The sequence below is a fragment of the Sodiomyces alkalinus genome (genome assembly GCF_003711515.1).
Source record: "Sodiomyces alkalinus F11 unplaced genomic scaffold SODALscaffold_6, whole genome shotgun sequence".
Classification (NCBI taxonomy): Eukaryota; Fungi; Ascomycota; class Sordariomycetes; order Glomerellales; family Plectosphaerellaceae; genus Sodiomyces; species Sodiomyces alkalinus.
Window position 1 is genome coordinate 1,424,664 of NW_021167084.1, and position 19,992 is coordinate 1,444,655.

General features: G+C 51.8%; 6 protein-coding genes across 6 annotated transcripts; 3 read left to right on the forward strand and 3 right to left on the reverse strand.

The window, feature by feature from the left end:
* Window positions 1-445: 445 nt before the first annotated feature.
* SODALDRAFT_179500 (hypothetical protein) lies at window positions 446-1,196 on the reverse strand. The gene has a single exon (XM_028607043.1). The coding sequence runs from the start codon at window positions 1,149-1,151 to the stop codon at window positions 546-548; it is 606 nt and encodes a 201-aa protein (XP_028465832.1). The 5' UTR covers window positions 1,152-1,196; the 3' UTR covers window positions 446-545.
* A 71-nt stretch (window positions 1,197-1,267) lies between these two features.
* On the forward strand, window positions 1,268-2,965 carry SODALDRAFT_296499 (NAD(P)-binding protein). The gene is made up of 4 exons (XM_028608800.1): window positions 1,268-1,993; window positions 2,086-2,272; window positions 2,383-2,496; window positions 2,608-2,965. Exons 1-4 carry the CDS (start codon window positions 1,454-1,456, stop codon window positions 2,748-2,750), a joined length of 984 nt encoding a protein of 327 aa, XP_028465833.1. The 5' UTR covers window positions 1,268-1,453; the 3' UTR covers window positions 2,751-2,965.
* A 95-nt stretch (window positions 2,966-3,060) lies between these two features.
* SODALDRAFT_333787 (alcohol dehydrogenase) lies at window positions 3,061-4,597 on the forward strand. Its single transcript, XM_028612071.1, has 3 exons — window positions 3,061-3,284; window positions 3,362-3,832; window positions 3,983-4,597. The coding sequence occupies exons 1-3, from the start codon at window positions 3,137-3,139 to the stop codon at window positions 4,453-4,455; spliced, it is 1,092 nt and encodes a 363-aa protein (XP_028465834.1). The 5' UTR covers window positions 3,061-3,136; the 3' UTR covers window positions 4,456-4,597.
* A 6,183-nt stretch (window positions 4,598-10,780) lies between these two features.
* Window positions 10,781-13,466, forward strand: SODALDRAFT_340316 (fumarate reductase/succinate dehydrogenase flavo protein; the record flags this gene model as incomplete). Its single annotated transcript, XM_028612934.1, has 3 exons — window positions 10,781-10,813; window positions 10,936-12,637; window positions 13,438-13,466. The coding sequence occupies 3 exons, from the start codon at window positions 10,781-10,783 to the stop codon at window positions 13,464-13,466; spliced, it is 1,764 nt and encodes a 587-aa protein (XP_028465835.1).
* Window positions 13,467-15,074: 1,608 nt separating this feature from the next.
* SODALDRAFT_360353 (hypothetical protein) lies at window positions 15,075-16,778 on the reverse strand (the record flags this gene model as incomplete). Its single annotated transcript, XM_028614253.1, has 6 exons — window positions 15,075-15,847; window positions 15,876-15,893; window positions 16,136-16,171; window positions 16,241-16,290; window positions 16,405-16,470; window positions 16,717-16,778. The coding sequence occupies 6 exons, from the start codon at window positions 16,776-16,778 to the stop codon at window positions 15,075-15,077; spliced, it is 1,005 nt and encodes a 334-aa protein (XP_028465836.1).
* On the reverse strand, window positions 16,731-18,818 carry SODALDRAFT_179623 (vacuolar amino acid transporter 3). Its single transcript, XM_028607044.1, has one exon. It carries the CDS (start codon window positions 18,596-18,598, stop codon window positions 16,829-16,831), a length of 1,770 nt encoding a protein of 589 aa, XP_028465837.1. The 5' UTR covers window positions 18,599-18,818; the 3' UTR covers window positions 16,731-16,828.
* Window positions 18,819-19,992: the final 1,174 nt, after the last annotated feature.

Below are 19,992 nucleotides of genomic sequence, written 5' to 3' on the forward strand. Positions count from 1 at the left end.
CGAGAACGTGGGAGAAGCCCCCGGGTGGGTTTGAGGTTTCGTGATGAGATTCCGGCCGAGGTCTTGACTTGTCTGGAACGTATGAGCTGGTCGGATGTTGAGAATTGAAATCCAACAAAGCGGGTGTTGTCCTGTCATCTCTCCCAGCAAATCTGGACTAGGCGCCGAGATATCCCAGGTTCAAGCTAAACGGGTCTCATGGAGAAGATGTTCTAACAGCACGACCGTGGTGAGCACGCCAAGAGAGGGGGTTCCGCGGGGATTACTCCATCATAGTCCCCCCACCGTCGTGGATTCCTCGTTCCATGTCATGATCCCTACGAGTCCGTCCACAACCCAGGACTGATCTTCGAGGCACCCCCGCCCAACTGCTATCTGGGCCATGTCGATTTAAGAACCCTCACACGAACGGAACCATCGCCAGTGCTGTCGCAGAGGAGTAGCTCGCCCCATGTTCCCTCCTCCGGGAGCCATCGCCAGCGCCGACGACTCTGAGAGAGCCGCAGCGAACCACCTCCCCGAGTCCCTGCCGCCGCATGGGCATACTACTCCTCAGGGGCCGAGGACGAACTCGGCATCCAAGCTTCGCGTCGCGAATTCCGAGAGATGAGTCTGTGGCCGAGGATCCTCCGCGACAAAGGACGCTCGAATCCATCTTTGCTGCACGGGTTGGCGGAATCGCAACCGCTGTGCTTCCAACTGTACGTGGGACCGGGATAGCCTATAGGGAGAAAGCCAAAGGCTCGGATTTCGCATCGAGGGCTATAGCGCTGGGAGCTACCGAGATAGAGCTGGCTGAGGGTGTTGGGCGGCCTGTGTTGTACGCTATATCGTGCAATTACGGGCGAAAGGGGGGGTTCGGAAGCTGCTGCGCATTTTGAGGGCGGAGCTTGAGATGAATATGGGTTTGCTTGGGGCCAGGACTGTGGGGGATCTTGTTCCAGAGACGGTGAATAGTGAGAGGGCTGAAGGGGAGGACGAGGTGTCCAGACGGGTGAAGTTGTAAAGCTGGCCTTGGAATTCGTGATGAACTCCCGGGACCCTTTACGGACCGAGGACTGTACAGTGTACTGTGTCGGATGTAGGCCGATAACTCCGGGAGTCCGGAACCGTGGTGGCGATTTCAAAAGAATCAAGCCTCCATGCACCATGCTCTTCAGGATACTGGATAGGGTAAGGGGAGAGAGATTAGAAATCAACAGCGATCGGATAGGTATGTCCGTCCCCACTTACCTATATCCGACAAGTCACCGATCCAACAGACGACAATGGACGGCATTCCTGATTTTATCCCCTCAACTCTTGTACCGTCTGGTGCCTACTTAAAATAGCCCGTCCCATACGTCTGCATCTAACATAGCAACCGCCAGCTTCTGTCTATTCATCTGAATCGATCTTCCTACCTGATCTTACCTGTTCCAGCATTCAAAGTGCCCCAGAAAGCAACCGAATCATGGCTCCCCCTTACGACACCAACACCACCGCCGACGAGCTGGTTAACGACTTCGCGGCCGAAATCAAGGGCAAGGTCGTCCTCACCACCGGCGTAACCCCCGGCGGTCTCGGCGCCGTTTTCGTAGAGACCGTCGCGAAAGCCCAACCGGCCCTGCTGATCCTGGCCAGCCGCAACGTGGCAAAGACGCAAGAGACGGCCGACGCCATCACCTCCTCGCACCCCAACGTGGCCGTCCGCGTCCTCCAGCTGGACCTCGTCTCGCCGGACTCCGTGCGCGAGGCGGCCTCGAAGCTCAACGGCTGGGACGACGTCCCCTCCATCGACGTACTGGTGAACAACGCGGCCGTCATGGCGACCGACTACGCCGTCACGCCCGAGGGCATCGAGAGGCAGTTCGCCACGAACCACTTGGGCCACTTTCTCTTCACGAACCTCATCATGGGCAAGATCCTCAAGTCGGCGTCGCCGCGCGTCGTGAGCGTGAGCAGCAGCGGTCATCGAATGAGCCCGATCCGCTGGGGTGACCTCAACTTTGACGTGCGTTGTTTGGCTCTTCGTTTGTTTCTTGTTGTCCTTATGATCTCTATGACCGCGCGAGCGATGACTGACTGGCCCTCCCCTTACTGTAGAAGGACGCAACCTACAACGGGTGGCAGGCCTACGGGCAATCCAAGACAGCCAATATCCTGTTTGCGATTTCCTTGGCGGAAAAACTTGGCCCCAAGGGGCTTCTGGCGCTCAGTGTCCATCCCGGGGTGATTTTTACCACCGGCCTCGGCACGCACTTGGATTTCGCCAAGGAGTCGCAAGACATCGGTGCGTTCATGTTATTGTCCCAGCCTGCCTTGTCTCTGAAGAACCGAAGATGAGTCGAGGCGCCGGCTCAGTGATGTTGATGCTGACTGGAAGATACTGTTGATGTCCAGTGAGCATCCACAAGAGGCTCGGCAACCCCGAGGCCTGGACACAAACCGAATTCATCTCGGCCGAGCGAGGCACTGCCACACATGTGTTCGCAGCTTTTGCCCCGAGTTTGAAGGGTGAGTTGAAGATTTTTGATGTCTTCCGGCCCCTTGATTCTCATTTCGAGTGTGCTGTGTAAGCATCAAATCAAATTAAACGACGATGACTGACCTCTTCTTCCCAACCAGACCACAATGGGGCGTATCTGCTGGATTCGCGGGTTGCCGACCCATTTGGAGACGAGGTGATGGCCTGGGCCACGAGCAAGATCGAGGCAGAAAGGCTTTGGAAGTTGAGCGAGAAACTTGTCGGCCAGAAGTTTTCATTTTGAGTGCAGGATTTCGACGAGTGATGAGGGTGTACGTGGAGAATGAAGTGCCAGTGTGATTCTCTCAACTCCCCTAAGCTTTTTCATGATGGGTCGGGCCACTGCAGTCGGCCAAGACAACCATGCCAAAGACAGTCAAGCGTGCGTAATCGGTCGGCAGATAGAAGCGGACCGGTGAACGCATTAAAAATGAGATCAATGGAAAGATGTTGCTCCACATGAGGTGATTGGTAAAACGTCATAAAAAGCGTCGAGACTCGAATCAGCCTCGGCGTCCACAGTCCACATGCACTCAGTGCTGTCATCTCCGTGGCCATTTTGTCGACTTTGGAGTCGGCGCCGTCTCAGCCGCAAAATAAAATAAAAGAACAAAGGGCAAATCGAAAACCATGGGCGAAACGGAGGTGCAGAAATGGCAGACGCAGCAGGATGGGTTCGGCCACCTCACCCAGTCGAATGCGCCGATGCCCAAGCCGGGCAAAGATGAAGTTCTCGTCAAGATCAACGCCGTCTCCCTAAACTACCGCGACACCGAGGGTAGGGTAACGTCCCGTATTCCCTGTCAAGAGTCAAAAATAGTGCAAGCTGACTGACGGTGCTACCGTGCCCCTCAGTGGTCATGGGCCTGTACAACCACCACAAGACGGTGGAATCAGGCAGACCGGACCCCATCGTCCCGTGCTCGGACATGTGCGGCACGGTGGTAGCAGTGGGCGAGAGCAGCAACAGCAGCAGCAGCGACGTGACGTGGAAAGTCGGCGACAGGGTTTTATCGACCTTCAATCAGAGTCACCTGTCGGGACAGATCCAGGGGGCCGACATGGCCACGGGGCTCGGGCTGCCCCTCGACGGCGTGCTGCAGACCTACCGCGTGTTCCCCGCGACGGGACTGGTCAGGGCGCCTAGCCATTTGTCGGACGAGGAGGCGGCGTGTCTTCCCATTGCTGCCGTGACGGCCTGGATGGCTATCAACCAGTTCCGACCGTTGGGTCAGCCGGGAGGGGCAGGGGAGACGGTGCTGCTGCAAGGGACGGGAGGGGTGAGCGTGAGTGGGTTGCAGATTGCGCATGCTGCTGGGGGCAAGAGTATGTGTTCTTTTTTTCTTTTGTCTTTCCTTTTTTTTTTCTCTCCCTCGTTTTCTCTCTCTCTTCTTCTTCCCCTCTGCACTGCATCACGAGTTAGTGCATGTCTTGGACTGACCCTGCGTCTTCCTTTCCTCCCTTCTCAAACCACAGCCATCGTCACATCTTCGTCGGACGCCAAACTGGAGCGAGCCAAGAAACTCGGCGCCGACCACGTCATCAACTACCGCACGAACCCGGACTGGGAGAATGCCGTGATGGAGATGACGGGCGGACGAGGCGCCGACATCATTCTCGAGTGTGGTGGCGCGCAGACACTGAGGAAGTCGTTCGATGCCGTGGCCTTTGGAGGGGCTATTGCCTGCATCGGGTACGTCTCGGGGAAGCAGGACGCGCCGGGCGATAGGACCAATGTGAACCTGTTGGCACTCTTGCGGAACGTGACTCTGAAGGGCATTATCAATGGGCCTCGCGATCGGTTTGAGGAGATGATCAGGTTTTATGAGGCGCATGGCATCCACCCGGTCGTGGACAAGGTGTTTGGCTTCGAGGAGGCGGTGGAAGCGTTCGAGTACTTGTTCCAGGGGTCGCACTTTGGGAAAGTCGTGATCAAGGTGGGTGCTTGAGAGGCTGCGTGCCCTGGGTTTCGTCAAGAGAGTCGAAGCATATAGTGTCAGACGTGTGGAGTACCTTGGTCCTATATATCCACCCTTATTTCCCCTGCTTTTTCCGTATAGTTAGATATTCCCGTGAAGTATTATAAACTTCACTTAGATAAATACATATATAATTCCGCGTACCTTATTTATGTTCTAATAGTTATAAGCCCGGCGTTCTAATAAACGAAGCTATTTTGATCGATCCTATAGCTTCTAGGCTATTAAATCAGCCTTAAGTCTATAGCGGGTAGTTTAGTATTATTAGTAATGTCCGCCTGCTTTAGTTTTATTTAATCGTTTTATCGTTTTTAATCGTACTATCGTTTTAAGCGTTTAGTATAGTTAATTAACCTTTTCGTTTATTCTATTCCACTGCTTTTTATTAGTATAACGATGGCTTCCACGGTAGTAGTGCCCGTTATAGGCCTTATAACGCTTACCTCTCTAAAAGACTAGAGGCCTTAGATTAAAGCCGTGATAACTATCGCGTACTCCCACGATATCGCCGACCTCGTTAATCCCGACCTTAAAGAGGCTAAACGGCCTAAGCGCCGTATTCGAATCGATCCACCGTAACCTCCTACTATAGCCGAAGAACGTAACGCCACTAATTAGGAGATACTATTTAAGATCTAGTAGGTGGAAGAGGATCGGTATAAGGCTGAAAAGAGGGGGATTTAAGCACTCCACGACTATATCATAAAGACGGTTAGCCCTGCTTTAAAGGATTAGTACGCCGGTAAAAAGAAAGTTAAGGATATCCTGTATACCCTTAAGACGCACCTTAAGCTAACGAACGCCGCCTAGAAGTCAATGATTAAGAGACGCTAGGACGAATACCTCTAAAACGTTAGGCGTTTACCCTATAAGCGTTAGCTAGAAGACTTTATAAAGCTATACCGCGACGCCGAGACGTATAAAGTTTAAGAATACAATATTAAGGAATAATAGATAGACAGCTTCTTTAATGCTATCGGCTACGTAGCACTAGAGTAGTTAGAAGGACGTTTTATATAGCTTATCCGGTTAGAAGAGGAAGACCTACCCTTAATTTAATCTATCGTGGAGGAATATACGATATAGCTTTATCGCCGCTACCCGTACCGACTCGATAAGAAGCCTACCGTAGTATCCTTTTATACGGTAACCTTCCTAGGTAAGGATAAAGAAGGTAAGGATTAGCGGGTATAATCGGGATAGTAAGATGATTAGTAGTCCTCTCTATAGTAAAAGAAAGAGTGGCTTTATGATTACCGTAATAAAAAGAGGAGTAAATATAACTATAAGCCTCTATAGAAGTGCCTAAACGGTAACGAGGTATATAGGAAAAAGGGATATACACCTTTAAAAGAAATCTTAGAATGCTATGACCGGATTATTAAGACCTGGGATAATAAACGTTAAAAGAGATTCCGGGAGAATATCGAAAAGGACGCTAAAAGCCTGAAAACGGGTACTGAAAAGGACTCTTAGAAGTTATAGCCGAAAGAATCGTCGACGGAGGTATCTAATTTTATCGATAACCAGGATAAGGATTCCGACGAGGAATTCTATAGGATATACTCTTTTCTATAACTAAACGGTAACGTTAGCAGTAACCTCTTTAACTAGCTATTAATCGATTCCGGCACCTTTAGGTATATTACTAACTAATAACACCTGCTATAGGACTTCGAACCTGCTATAAAAGAGTATCGTTTTTAGACGGGTGGTAGAGAGACTAAGCCAGTTAAGGGTTATAGTAGGATATAATTAGAAGTAGACGACGAATATAGTAATCCCTTCGTTTTAGTGCTAAATCGTGTTACTTTTATATAAGATTACCTAATAACCTTAATCGTAACCAGAAGATTAAAGGAATAGGGTATCGTTTTTAATACCGACCTCGAGGTCTTAAAGGTTAAGAGATCTGCCGAAGAGGGCTTATTAGCCCTACTACTTAATAACGTTAACGATTAATACGCCCTTATTCTAACGGATCGCTAATAGCACCTACTAAGCAGCTTCTTTAATAGCTCTATAACGCCTACTATAAGCGTGGTAGATGCTCGCTTATAGCACGAGAGGCTAGGGCACGCCGGCGCTACTACCCTTAATAAAATTAGAGATACCCTTATCGGAGGCGTTATTAAAGGAAAAGGTCCTCTTATAGTGAATTATAAGGCCTATACCCTTAGTAAGGCGAAGAAGGTAGTATCTAGACGGTCGCCTAACCACTAAACGACGATACCGTGGTATAGAGTAGAGATTAATCTTTTTAGCCTTAATAAGGCCTATAACAGTATAAAGGTTATGATGCTTTTATACAATCTCTGTACTCGTTAAGCTATTATACGGTTCCTGCGTGACCATAAATTAGCCTTACCCACGTTAGTGAATTTTGAGTTCTTCCTTTAGAGGTAGTACTACTATATAATTGTAGTAATCCGCCTGGATAGAGAAAGATCCTTTTATAAAGGCTTCGATAAATAGGCCGACGAGAGAGGGATTTTGCTTAAGAGGTTATCGCTATATATAGCCGCGTAGAATCCGAAGGCAGAACGCCACGGCGATGTTATTTTTACTATCGCGAGGACCCTAGCCACGGCCTTAGGTATCTAATAGGATATATAGCCAGAACTAGTGGCTGCTATAGTATATCTATATAACCTTATCCCTCGGAAGGACCTGTAATAGAAAACCCCTTAAGGGCAGATAGAGGATTAGATTAATAAATAAGGCCCGAAGAAGATCCTGACGAAGCCTATCGTTAGCCACCTAAACAGGTATGGTTATAGAGCCTATCTACTAACCGCGGATTATTAACGAGGTCGTAACCATAATACTAAGCTCGTAGAGAGAGTATATATCGGCTATTTAATCGGCTACGAGAGTATTAATATATACCAGATTTAGGTGCTAAAATTAGGGAGGATCCTGCGCACGAGAGACGTTACTTTTAACGATAAATAGCTATATAAAGATCGTGACCACGAATCTAAGGTGTTAATTAAGGTTTTCGAGTAGCTTAATCTGCCTATAGATTATTAACTCCACGATCTTTTAGGTATTACTACCGACGTGGTCGATTTTCACCCTTAAATGCTACTAGAATAGAATACTATAAGGGAGGCTATAGCGGCCGCTGCTGCTGCTGCTAGTGCTTCTAGGGGGGTGGATAGAGGTGCAGGTTTAATAACCACTGCAGAATCTACAGAAGAATAATAATAGCAGGAATAGTAGGAGGCACCTAATTAACAGGCACGTGGAATAGGGCAAATAAGCCCTATAACGCCTTCCACGCCTCCGGCGGCACCTGCTTTAACGTCTTCTATAATTACACCTATAACTATGCCTTTAACGGCACCTGTTTTCCCTCCTCTAATAATTATAAACGGTCCTCCTATACCATTAACTGGAACTACAGATCTACCGCCTGTTTTTAAACGGTCTAACGATACCGAAGATTAATCTGACGATACGGCCGTAACCGGCGATACCGTTAAGATAGGATTATTATCCCCTGACTAATCGGTTCTTAAAGAGGAATTAACCACTGCTACCGCCGTTAATCCGGTATCTACGGCTCCTACTGCGGTAGAGCCACCTGCTATAGCTGAGTCTTTATAAACCTCTTCTTCTACTACTATAGCTAACTAACCTGCTTCTATAAGCAGAAGAAACCGCCCTCCTATTATTCTAACGGCCGCTGCCGACCGGCCTGCCCGTAGTAGGCGTCTAACCGACCGTTATACCCCTCCTTTCTTTTATACCTTCTATAATTAGATCGAGATACCGAAGAAGCCGCTGCTACGCCGCGATATGCCTAAGGAACCTCTGAACTGGTCTTAAATGCTAAAGAGTCCCTATAAAACGGAATGGATTAAGGCCGCCTTCTAGGAGGTCGGTACGCTTAGGTTAATAGGCACCTTTAAACGGTGGGAATAGTCCTACTAGCAGGGGTATAGCTCGGGACTGCCTAAATTAGTTCTAAGGCTACTAGACCTTAAATAGGTTCTTAAGTATAAGGTCGATCCTACTAGTTACGTTAATAAGTTTAAGGCACACCTATACGTTTAAGGGGATTAATAACTAAATAACCATCTTAACGCCTACGCCTCCACCCTCGCTAGAAGGACCTTTAGGTCGCTGATAGGCATTATAGCCCACTTTGATCTTAAGACTCGGTAACTTAATGCCGTCAACGTATTTACTAATACCCTGCTTAACGAGGAAATCTATATTAAAGACCCTCCTGTTTAGTAGCTGCTCTAGTCGGCTACGGGCCTTAAAGCCCACGAATAGCTCGAGGACCTTTTAAAGTAACGCCCTCCTATATAACATAGAGGGATTTAAAGGCTACGCCGCGCGTTATATAACCTCCGCCGTTCCCTAAAGCTGTAGCACGAATAGCTCTCTTTAGTTTTAGGTAAGTGCGACCTAAAGTAATTAACTAAAGACGATTGCGTCTTTAAAAGTAAGGAACTAATCGCGTTCTTCTACGTAGACGATATTATTTTAATCTATAGGAAGGATTATTAATCTACTGCTAATAACCTTATATAACGGATATAGTAGCACTTCTAGATTAGAGATCTAGGCCTAATTAAGTGGTTCCTGGGGATTAGGGTGATTCGAGATCGCTAATAACGCAGGCTTTAGCTTTCCCTCGAGAACTATATCACCGATAAGATAAAGGCGTTATAGGTGGATTATAGAGGTTATAGGGTTAAAAGCCCTCTTCCTTATCCTAACGTTTTGGAACTATCTACTACCGACTAATAAACCTCCGAAGAATTAATATATTTATATCTTCGGAAGGTCGGTTCTATTAACTACGCCGCCTATTAGACCCGGCCTAACGTCTCTAAAGCCGCTTCGAGGCTTACCGAATTTAGCATTAACCCGTTAAAATAGTATCACGAGGCTGCTAATAGGTGCCTAAAGTATCTCGGCTCGATAAAGACCCTATGCCTTTACTTCGGACCACGTAAAGACCATTAAAAGCCTGTACTCCTCTATGCTTCCGACGCCGCCTTCGTAGACGACCGTGAGACTAGGTATAGCTTATAAGAGTACACGACCCTGCTATTCGGCGGTTCTATAGACTAGAAAGTAAATAAGTAAATAAGCGTCGTGACCTCTAGTACTAAGACCGAGCTTATAGCACTTTCTGCTACTATTAGGTAGTATATCGCGTCGAGGCATTTAATAAAGAACCTAATACTAACCTTTAAGGAGGAACCACTAATAGTATACTACGATAATTAATAGACTAAGTAGCTACTAGAATCCCTTAGGCTATAGGTTACCTCGAAATTAAAGTATCTTAATATCCACGCCCTTTAGATCCGATAAACCGTTTAAAAAGGGACCGTCTTAATTAATTAGATCGCTACCCACGATATAGTTAGCGATAGCCTTAAAAAGGTACTGCCCCCGTAGTAACATAGGGCGTTTATATATCTGTTAGGGATAGAGGTCCTAAGCCACGGGGCCTAAGGTAATTTATAAGAGGCGCGGTGCTGAGTTTATAATCTGTAGCCTAGATTAACCGTGGTTTTAGTGCCCTTTAGATTATTATTTGGGTACCCGTTTTTAACGTGGTTTTAAGGTTAATTTGACTACCTGTTTTTACACGTTTTTAACGTTTTTAGGCATAAAAGGAGCGCGCTTTTTAATAAGCCGTTCTTTAACTGTTAGATTAATATCTAGGCCACTATTTTACCCTAGATTTACGGCTTTAAAACAAGCAGAATAGTTAGGATTAATCCTGTAGTCCTGGGAGGGTGTGTTAGATACTATAGCCACCTTATCGGGGTGTGATAAACTATATAGTGTTAGATGTGTGGAATACCTTAGTCCTATATATCCACACTTATTTCCCCTGCTTTTTCCGTATAGTTAGATATTCCCGTGAAGTATCACAAACTTCACTTAGATAAATACACACATAATTCCGCGTACCTTATTTATGTTCTAACAAAATGCATTGCTTATAAATGTATAAACGAGGAGTGCTGAGTACATGTAGGATGCGTGTGGTTAGTAAGCCCTTTACGTAAGACATAACAAAGTTCCCTCCTGCAGGTACCTCCACTCGGCGCATCTCCCCCCTGTCTCACGTCTCACTTCTCGGTCTCGGTCTCGGTCTCACAGTCTCACATGCACCACAGCCCAACCGCATCCCGGCTCCTTAATCCCCCTCTTCACTTCTCCTCTGCATCAGATCAAGCCACATTCCGATGTCACTCTCCAACTCCTTCTCTCTTTCCTTTCCCGGACCTCCTCATTCCAATTTGATGCCAAACCTATGAGTATCAATCAGTATCCCTCCCAAATCACGGTCAATAACCTCCCGAGTCCAGACTCAGAGTGCAGAGTCAAGACTTCATAATGGCGTCCCAGTCGGACTCCACGGCCTCTTCCGCCGAGAGCGGACCCAACGGCAGCGGTTCTAACCCCAAGAAACCCATTATCATCGTCGGCGCGGGCCTCGCCGGCCTCGTAACCGCCTTCGAAGCGGCCGTCCAGCGCAAAGTGCCCACCATCCTCGTCGACCAGGAATCCCGCCTCAACGTGGGAGGCCAAGCCTTCTGGTCTCTCGGCGGCCTCTTCCTCGTCGACTCGGCCCAGCAGCGCCGCATGGGCATCCGGGACTCCAAGGCCCTGGCCCTGCGCGACTGGCTCTCCACCGCGCGCTTCGACCGCGAATCCACCGGCGACTGTGAGGACTACTGGCCGCGCCGCTGGGCCGAGGCCTTTGTCGACTTCGCCGCCGACAAGTCCGCCGACGGGTTCGAGGCCTACGTGAAAGCCCGCGGTCTGGGCTTCCTGTTCAATGTCGGCTGGGCGGAGCGCGGGGACGGCAGGGCCGACGGCCACGGGAACTCGGTGCCCCGCTTCCACGTCTCCTGGGGTACGGGGCCCGAAGTCGTCCGCGTGTTCCTGGACCCCGTGCTCCGGGCCGAGAAGGAAGGTGTGGTGGAGTTTCGCTGCCGTCACGTCGTGGATGAGATCGTCACCGACCCTTCCACGGGCCGGGCCGTCGGCGTCCGTGGTCGGGTTCTCGAAGACGACGACGCGCCGCGCGGCGTGTCCTCTTCTCGAAGGGAAATCTCCACCTTCGAGCTCCTCGGTTCCGCTGTCGTCGTCACGTCGGGCGGCATAGGAGGCAACGTCGACGCCGTGAAAGCCGCCTGGCCCACCGACCGCCTCGGGTCCCAGGTGCCGCAGCACTTCGTCGTCGGCGTCCCCGCCCACGTCGACGGGCGCATGATCTCCATCGCCGAGCGGGCGGGCGCCCGCGTCATCAACCGCGACCGCATGTGGCACTACACCGAGGGCATCGAGAACTGGAACCCCATCTGGCCGGGCCACGGTATCCGCGTGCTCCCCGCGCCGTCGTCCCTCTGGCTCGACGCCACGGGATCCCGCCTCCCGCCGTTCCTCTACCCGGGCACCGACACGCTCGCGACGCTGAAACACATCTGCGCCACGGGGTACGACTATTCGTGGTTCATCCTCGACCAGACCATCATCGCAAGGGAGTTCGCGCTGTCCGGGTCGGAGCAGAACCCGGACGTCACGGGCAAGAGCATCTGGCAGGTCCTGACGCAGCGCGTGCTGGGCAAGAAGGGCACGGTCCCCGTGCAGAACTTCCAGAAGCACGGTCGTGATTTCGTGGTCCGCGACACCCTCGAGGCGCTGGTGGAGGGGATGAATGCCCTGGCGGCGGAGCGCGGCGGGCCGGCCCTCGACTTTGAGGAGATCCGCGACGTGGTGGAGGCGCGCGACGCCCAGTTCGAGAACCCGTACGCGAAGGACGCGCAGGCCATGCTGATCCGCAATGCGCGCGAGTACTGGCCTGATCGCCGCAGCCGGGTCGCGCCTCCGCATCGCCTCCTTGATCCTGCTCACGGGCCCCTCATCGCCGTGCGTATGAACTTGCTCACCCGCAAGACCTTGGGCGGGATTGAGACGGACTTGCGCAGTCGTGTGATGAGGTCTGATGGTAGGACGCCGCTCCCTGGGCTGTATGCCGCGGGCGAGGCGGCTGGGTTCGGCGGAGGAGGGGTGCACGGGTATAGCTCGCTCGAGGGCACCTTTTTGGGAGGGTGTATCTTCTCTGGCCGGGCTGCCGGTCGGGCTGTCGCCGAGGAAGTTCTGGGTGCTGGTTCGGAGGCTGGTTCGGGTCCTCCAGGACCGCCTCCTTCAAGCAGGTTATGAGCAAACCACTGATGACGACAGTTACGATGTTGATGTTGATATGGATTTCTTTCTTTTCTTTCCTTTCCTTTTTTTTTTCTTCCTCTTTTTCTTCTTCTCACTTTTTGTTTGATTCATCTACACATCTAGCGGGTTTATTCTGCTTCTGCTCTTTTCGAAGAACCTATTTTCAGCGGTTTATCGGTCCATGCCCTCGTCTTTCAGACGATGGAATCCGAATATCTCTCGCTTTGACTCTCTTGGTCCCTCCAAACATGACCATGGCTTGGCACAAAGCGGCGTTTGCATAGGGGGCATCTATAATGGTATCTAGAATACCATTGGGCGATGCAGGTCGAGTGGAAAACGTGACCACAACGCAGATGGCGGACCAAATCTTCGTCCTCCAGGTCTTCCATGCATATCGCGCTGTCGCGGGGGAAGTCAGCAAGAGACCCAGACACCCAAGACCGCACGGTCAAAGGGGCGTCAACATGTTACATGACTGCCACCTACCATTCAGACAACGACTCGAGCCAGGCCAAAGGGCGAACAGTTCGTCCCTTGCGGCCGCCCGGACCCGTGGCCTTCTTGACGCAATGGAATTCTTCCTCGGGCGCCTCCGCGTCGAGTTGCCACAGTGGCCCGCCGTTCGGCTCGAGGTCAAGGTCACTCGGCGACAATCTTCTTACTTCTGCTTCTGCGTCTACCGGCCCGAGACGGCGGTGCTGTATCCTGTTGATGTTGCGCTTTCACTCTTAGCCATCGTGAGGCAGAGGAAGAGAACATGAAATAACATAGAATGGTACGGGTGTATCACATCATGTATGGCACGGTACGTACTCAATGGCGACGATCATACAGCAACTGAAAAGTATCAGCACACTGAACGGGACAATGATCGCGATGCTGAGCCCGATTGCGATTCTGCCGATAAGATCAGAGTGGTGGGGGGGCATGGGCGAAATGGTCGGAATGGGGATGGGGGCGTCCATGGCTTCTGTCGCTCAGCGGTGCGGTTGAACTTGGGACTCAGGGCCCCAGGTGCCGACGACACACTCCTGGGCAATACAGTTGTCGTTGCATAAACTGAAGACGCAAGGCAAGTCTCATGCCATCGTCGATGGGGGAGTGATGGAATAATGGTGGGTGGGTGTGCCGGGGCGACCATAAGGAGAAGATACCTACTGGATCATGAACCTGGGTAACATCGTATATACCTAGAGGGGTCGAGTCTTAATTATACTCAAGCAGTCAAGCTGACTTTAACCCTCAGGGGGGGCATGAAGACGCCTCAGGTCCTCGGATACGAGGCGATGTCCGGAACTCTATACTGGCTGAGTCGTTGGTGGCGTCGCGCCGTCGTCTGATTGCACACGGAGAAACCACTTGCCAGTTATTGTTTACACCAAGTGAAATGCCCTGGCTAAGGACCCTCAAGGAGTCAAGAGATGTATGGGGATGTGGACTAACCAACTCACCAAGGACCGTTGAAGGGCTTGTGATATCACCAGGATTCAGGTATCTCGTGCAACCTGTAGTTCACACATAATATACCTGTTATATTGCGACGTTATTGAAGCCAATGATTTACTATCGCGGTCACTATTCAGAAGGGAAAATGGGGTTTGGGGCTGTCAACTAAAACGGAGGTCATATGCGGAATGCCATACTGATATGCTGGCGATGGGGCGGGTTCCATCAATCAACAGAACCTCCACTACCAGAGAGAGCCCAACTTACCGGACAGAGAATTGTCTACTGGTTGTGATTGTCAATCTGGAATAGTCAAAGCATTGACTGGACAGCTCTGTAGAGTCTAGACTCCAGTCCTCACTCCTGTACAGGACCCAGGGGTAATGTGGAAGCTGTGGACAAGTCCTACAGTCCTACAGTCGGTCGACACGGACTAGTTAATTCTTCCGACAAATCGACGGTCAGGAGATAATCCCACCTTGGTACTCAAAAAGTCATTCACGGTCGGCATAGCGTGTGGGCTGATACTGATAGGCGCTGGCGTGGCCTGATTCATGTAAGTGACGCCGGAGCTGTCAAACTCTCACGAGTCACCCACACCACACGAAATACAACAGCCCATACAACCGGAAGTGCTGCCTATAGGCGTCGTCCTCTTGCTGTGAGCTCACGCTTACATGCAATGTACGGAGGCGGGAGGACCAAGAAGTCCTTGAAGTCCTGGTGGGAAAGTAAACAGCACAATAAACGCTACATGTAGATTGTATGTGAGAATATTCAGTAAAACGTCAGGCAGAACGTTCCAAAAAGAAGAAGAAAAAAAAGAAGAAAAAAATACCTAGTTGACATCAAAGATTCAAACGGTAAATGAGAAACAAACGAGGGTCATAGACATCCGATCAAGGCATCGCCGGCTCCTCCTCCTACTTCTTCCCATGCCGGAGATACGCACTAGGCGGTGTCGTCAACGTAACCATATAATTCTCCCCCGTATTGGCAACCGCATGAACATAGACATCCTCCCCATAAGGCCAGTTATCCGGCACCTTGACGCTATCCCGGGCGTCATACTGCGCATAATCATCCGGCGACACCTCCTCAGAGACGAGACACTTCTGCACCGCCTCGACCGCATCCGCGCGCCGAACAAAGGCACCCTGGATTTCCGTCGAAATGGCCGGGTCGGCCTTGTAGTCGATCGTAGTCTGGAGCACGTAGTGCAGGTGGTCAACCCCGCCAGGGAGGAGGACCGTCCCGTCCGGGACCGCCCGCAGCTTCTCCGGGTTGGGATTGGTGTCGGTCCCCACCGTGAACACCTGGCCCGCCGGCGCCTTGGCGTAGACCACGATGCCGTCGCCGTGCTGCCAGCTCTCGGCCGTCTGCGGCGTCTTCTCCTCGTAGAGGTCGAAGTCGGACTTGTCGTAGCCCAGTTGCGGGATCACTTGCAGGGCGAACTTTTTGGCCGCGGCGAGCTCCGAGTGCGTGCCCAGGACGTAGACGCGCGGGATGGGGTTCTGCTTGCCCACGGCGGCTTCGCGCTCGTCGACGGTGAGGACGGTGTGGTAGAGGAGGTCTGGGACGTGGGCGCTTTCGGGTTTTCCTTCTGACGCCATGTTATCTTGTCTTTTGGCTCTTGGGTAGATGTACGAGGTGTTGAGGGTTGTGAGTCGTGACTTGTTAAGTTGTTGAATAGGGGCTCCAAAGAGTCAAAGACAGCACAGCACAGTGGATGAAGTATGGGACTGGATGCAATGTTCAGGGCCAAGTTAGCAACCTATGTCTATATATGATATATCCCCCCTCGAGCATCCGCCGCTAAAACGTCATGAATGGGAGTGAGGAGATTTGTATGATGATTAGGCTTCACCCCGTATGAAAATACGTTTCCATGACGCCAACAATTTGTGGTATCACCCAAAGCATCCGATTCTATGCGACCACTCAAAGCCTGCTACGGAAATCGTAGCTTAAGCTATGGCTTGACCTTTCTGCTTTGGTCCGTTGCGCGGAGGGCTCTCGGCTCAAGGCTGTCAAACCTACTACAGAAAATCCATCCCTTTTCGGTAAAGGTCCTCTCGTTGGTAAGCACTGCTGCAGTCTTCCTTGACAGCTCTCTGCCGCTCACGGGCCTCGGGCCCTCTCGCCTCTATATTACATAAATATACTACAAAGAAATATCAACCAAGATGGAAATCTTCGCACCCCTTAACCTGGAATCACTTCGGTCCCAAGGCCTAGCAGGGCCCCTGGAACTCAACGGCACGCGTCGTCTTCACGTGCCGCGACTCTGCCATGTCTGCTGCCGCACAGTCGCACTCGCTGCGATGAATGGCCCAAGTCAAGGCAGCGGATATACTCGGGCGTAGCTATATATACATCTAGGATGCTGGATACACGTGCAGCCAGAATGCAAGTCGTTGTTTCATCGTCTAGCCTTTTTATAAAGGACAACGTAGTGCGCTGTCCAGAGGAGCAAATCATCTGTGCTTATATATTTGTTCTACATAGTAACGCCGGAAGCAATCTCCTATGTTTTGTCTCGCGCCTCTACCATGTCCCACAAACTCCTCCACCGATGATCCGAGCCCGAGAAGTACAAAAGTTTCATCAATCAGCGCCCCGTCCATGCTGTCCACATTTCCATTACTCACACGCTTTTCTTTTGCCCCTCTCTTATTTACAGAAAACTGGTGGCCAAGGTAACGCCGGTAGTATAGACCATCCCGACAAGCCCCAAGACCATCAGCGCAACGTCGAGGACCCTCTCCCTCCTGGTCGTCGCGACAGCCTTGTAATGCAAGTACGGCGGGTAGATGTAGACGAGCGGCACGCAAGCGAACGAGCCGATGAGGGCCACGAAGCGATCCAGGTTGGCGGACCCGCCGATGGAGACGATGATACAGACGGCGACGAGGAAGGTCCGGAACGCGTTCTTCTTCCACTTGGTGCGGAGGTTCTTCTTGCCGGAGCGGCGACCGAACAGTTTGGTCTCGAGGATGCGCTGCGCCGGGAACAGCTGCACGGGGTTCCCGACGAGGACGGCCAGGGCGTACATGAACTGCACGGCGTTGACGAGCCTGGAGGACGGGGGGAAGTTGTCGATGACCTCGATCTTGGTCTCGGACCCGAAGGTGGCGTAGCACAGGGCGCCCACGCTGGCGAAGATGCAGGTGATGATGACCATGACAGTGGCGAGCAGCTTCTCGAAGTGCTCGGGCTGCTTCATGGACGACTGGATCGGGAGGATGAGGCCGATGCCCTCGAAGGTGAAGATGGAGGCGCCGATGGTCAGGGTGTAGCCGTGCGGGTTGAACAGCTGGACGGTGGGGTGCACGCCGCGGGTGGCGAGGACGGAGATGTCGTACGACCAGATGTAGACCACGCCGATGATGATGAAGACGTCGGCCAGCAGGGCGGCGGGGCCGAGCTTGGAAATGTTGCGGATGAAGGTCAGCGGGACCAGGAGCAGGGCCTGGATGCCGATCAGGGCGGGCGTGCTGAGCGGTTTGGACCCGGAGGTCACGGCGTCGAGGAAGGAGGCCCAGTTGTCGGCGACGAAGACGAGGCCGGTGCAGACGAAGCCGAGCTGGGAGAGCGAGATGGAGGCGAGGATGAGGCTGCGCATGCGGGCGCCGGCAATCTCCTTGCCGATCTCGCCGTAGCCGCCGCCGACCTTGGCGCGGCACTGCAGGAGGAGGTGGAAGGCAACCATGGAGAGGAAGGCGATGGAGACGAGGGTCACGGAGGAGAAGAGGATGCCGCCGTTGTTGAAGGCCTTGGGGAGGAACATGATGCCGGTGCCGACGAAGGCCTTGAGAGTGGTGAAGAAGGTCTTGAGCACGCCGGCGTCTCCCACTCGCATTCTTGACGGGGCGCGGCGGATCGGCTTCCGGCGTGGTAATAGCGGCTGGGTCTCCCTCCCGCTTTCGACGTCTTCCTCCCCCTCCACACTCTCCTCCGTATCTTCTTCTTCGTCGCTATCGGCAAGGTCTTCTCCGGCGAAGGAGCCGTATAGGTCGAGGAACTCGACGAAATTCTTGGCCACGGGCAGGTTGGAACCCAGAGCACCGGCACCGTGCTTTCGGAGGACGAAATGGCGGCGAAAGCCCTGGGGGGCCAGCATCTCGTCGGCTGCGAGCAGGGATTCGTCATCGTCGGCGATGGTCGGGCGTTGCGGGTGGGAGAAGGTCTGTGATCTCTTGAATATTGGGGCGTTCTCGCGGGCGTTCATCTTGTAGAGTTCGCGGTGAATGTCTCCGCCGGGGAGATGCAGAGAGGAGGACTCTTGCGAGACCGAGTGGTCAGAGTGCTGCTGAGGTGGTTGTCCGGCAACATTGCTATTGTCGGTGTAGGCTGCGTCGAAACCTGTTCCGTAGCCGGGGGGGAGGTGTTCTGAGATGGCATTGCGGCGAGATTCGTCAGACGACGGTGTTCCCGAGTCGGACATGATTCAAGGGTGGGCTGGCAACGATTTGTACGAAAATGGAAGCGAAAATGAAAATTATGATGGATGCGGTGGAGGATGGAGATGCTGATAGAATTGGTGGTCTGCTTCCGCCCATTGAATTTGGCGATCGTTGTCCAAAGACTATAAAAAGTCGGTCAGGGTCATCCTGGTAATAGGAAAGGGGAAGAAGCAAAGGTGCAAAGAGAAGAAGAAAAAAAAAATTTATTCGCCCGGGGGGAGGAACTGAAGACGAAGCACACCGAATCCAACCGATGCGACGTCGTGACGAAAACCACCAAGTGGGGCCGATAGAAAACTGTTCGAGTGTACTTCGTCTCCCACCAATCCGTAGGGTGATATGAAGTAGAACTTAAAGAGAAGCGGGGTCAACCGTGCGGTTGCCAAAAGTTGACCGAAACGAAAGCATGAAAGCGTCGACTTCAACACACAGTTACGTCACTGTTTTGGTGTCGCTTACATAATGACTCATGGAGTTGACGATTACCTAATGAGATGTCACGGAAGGTTGGATTGTGGGAGGGGGAAGGTGGAAGGTGCAAGGGAAGGTGCAATGGAAGTGAGCTTCGGTTTTTTGTCCCTGACCCAAATCCCCAAACCCATCGTCAAATCTCTCCATACCGGGTGGACGTTCATCACTTCCAGTTCAACGTGCAGTTGGTGTTACACGGTTCAAACAATCATTTATCGACAAGGTCTTCGCTTTTACCTTCTCGGAAAAGGTGCTGCAGATCTCGGTTGATCCTCATCTCCACCCTCCACCCACAAACACACCCCTAAACACCTGTACACCAACATGCCAATACCATCCCATCCTTATCGGGACGGCGTGTCGGCTTTGACCTAACGATCACCCCCCGAGTCAGATTTCAGAAGCGAGTGTTCTTTCGTGGACGCCGTTTTCAAATCGCAAAAACACCATGCTGAAGAAAAAGGCTTCGCCAGAGGTGTGAAATCCGATGGCCGACTCGTCGTTCTGTACGGAGACCTTCTTAACTTTGCAACTATGCAGCCGTTCTACTTCTTCCATTCTTGCGGCCGTGTTATGCACATTTCGCTGGCCAGCCTTTACGATATTCGACGTCCTGTTTGTGTTCCGGCAGCGCATATTGCGCACTACCACGTACGGTACCTTGTACGGACTGCGGAGACAACTGCAACTGACTGTTCAAGGACACGGCAGATGACCGGGCCTCCGTCTGTATCTCGCGAAAGAGGAAGAGCAAATGATTGAGCGACAATCGGAGACCGAGAGAAAGGGATCCTTCTGGAGGTTCCGGGGCGGCCGAGTTGCTTCGTCTGACTCGTCGAATATGCGGTCGTTTCCGGTGTCTGGGAGGGGGAGAGGGAACAACAACATGGACGGGCACACTTCA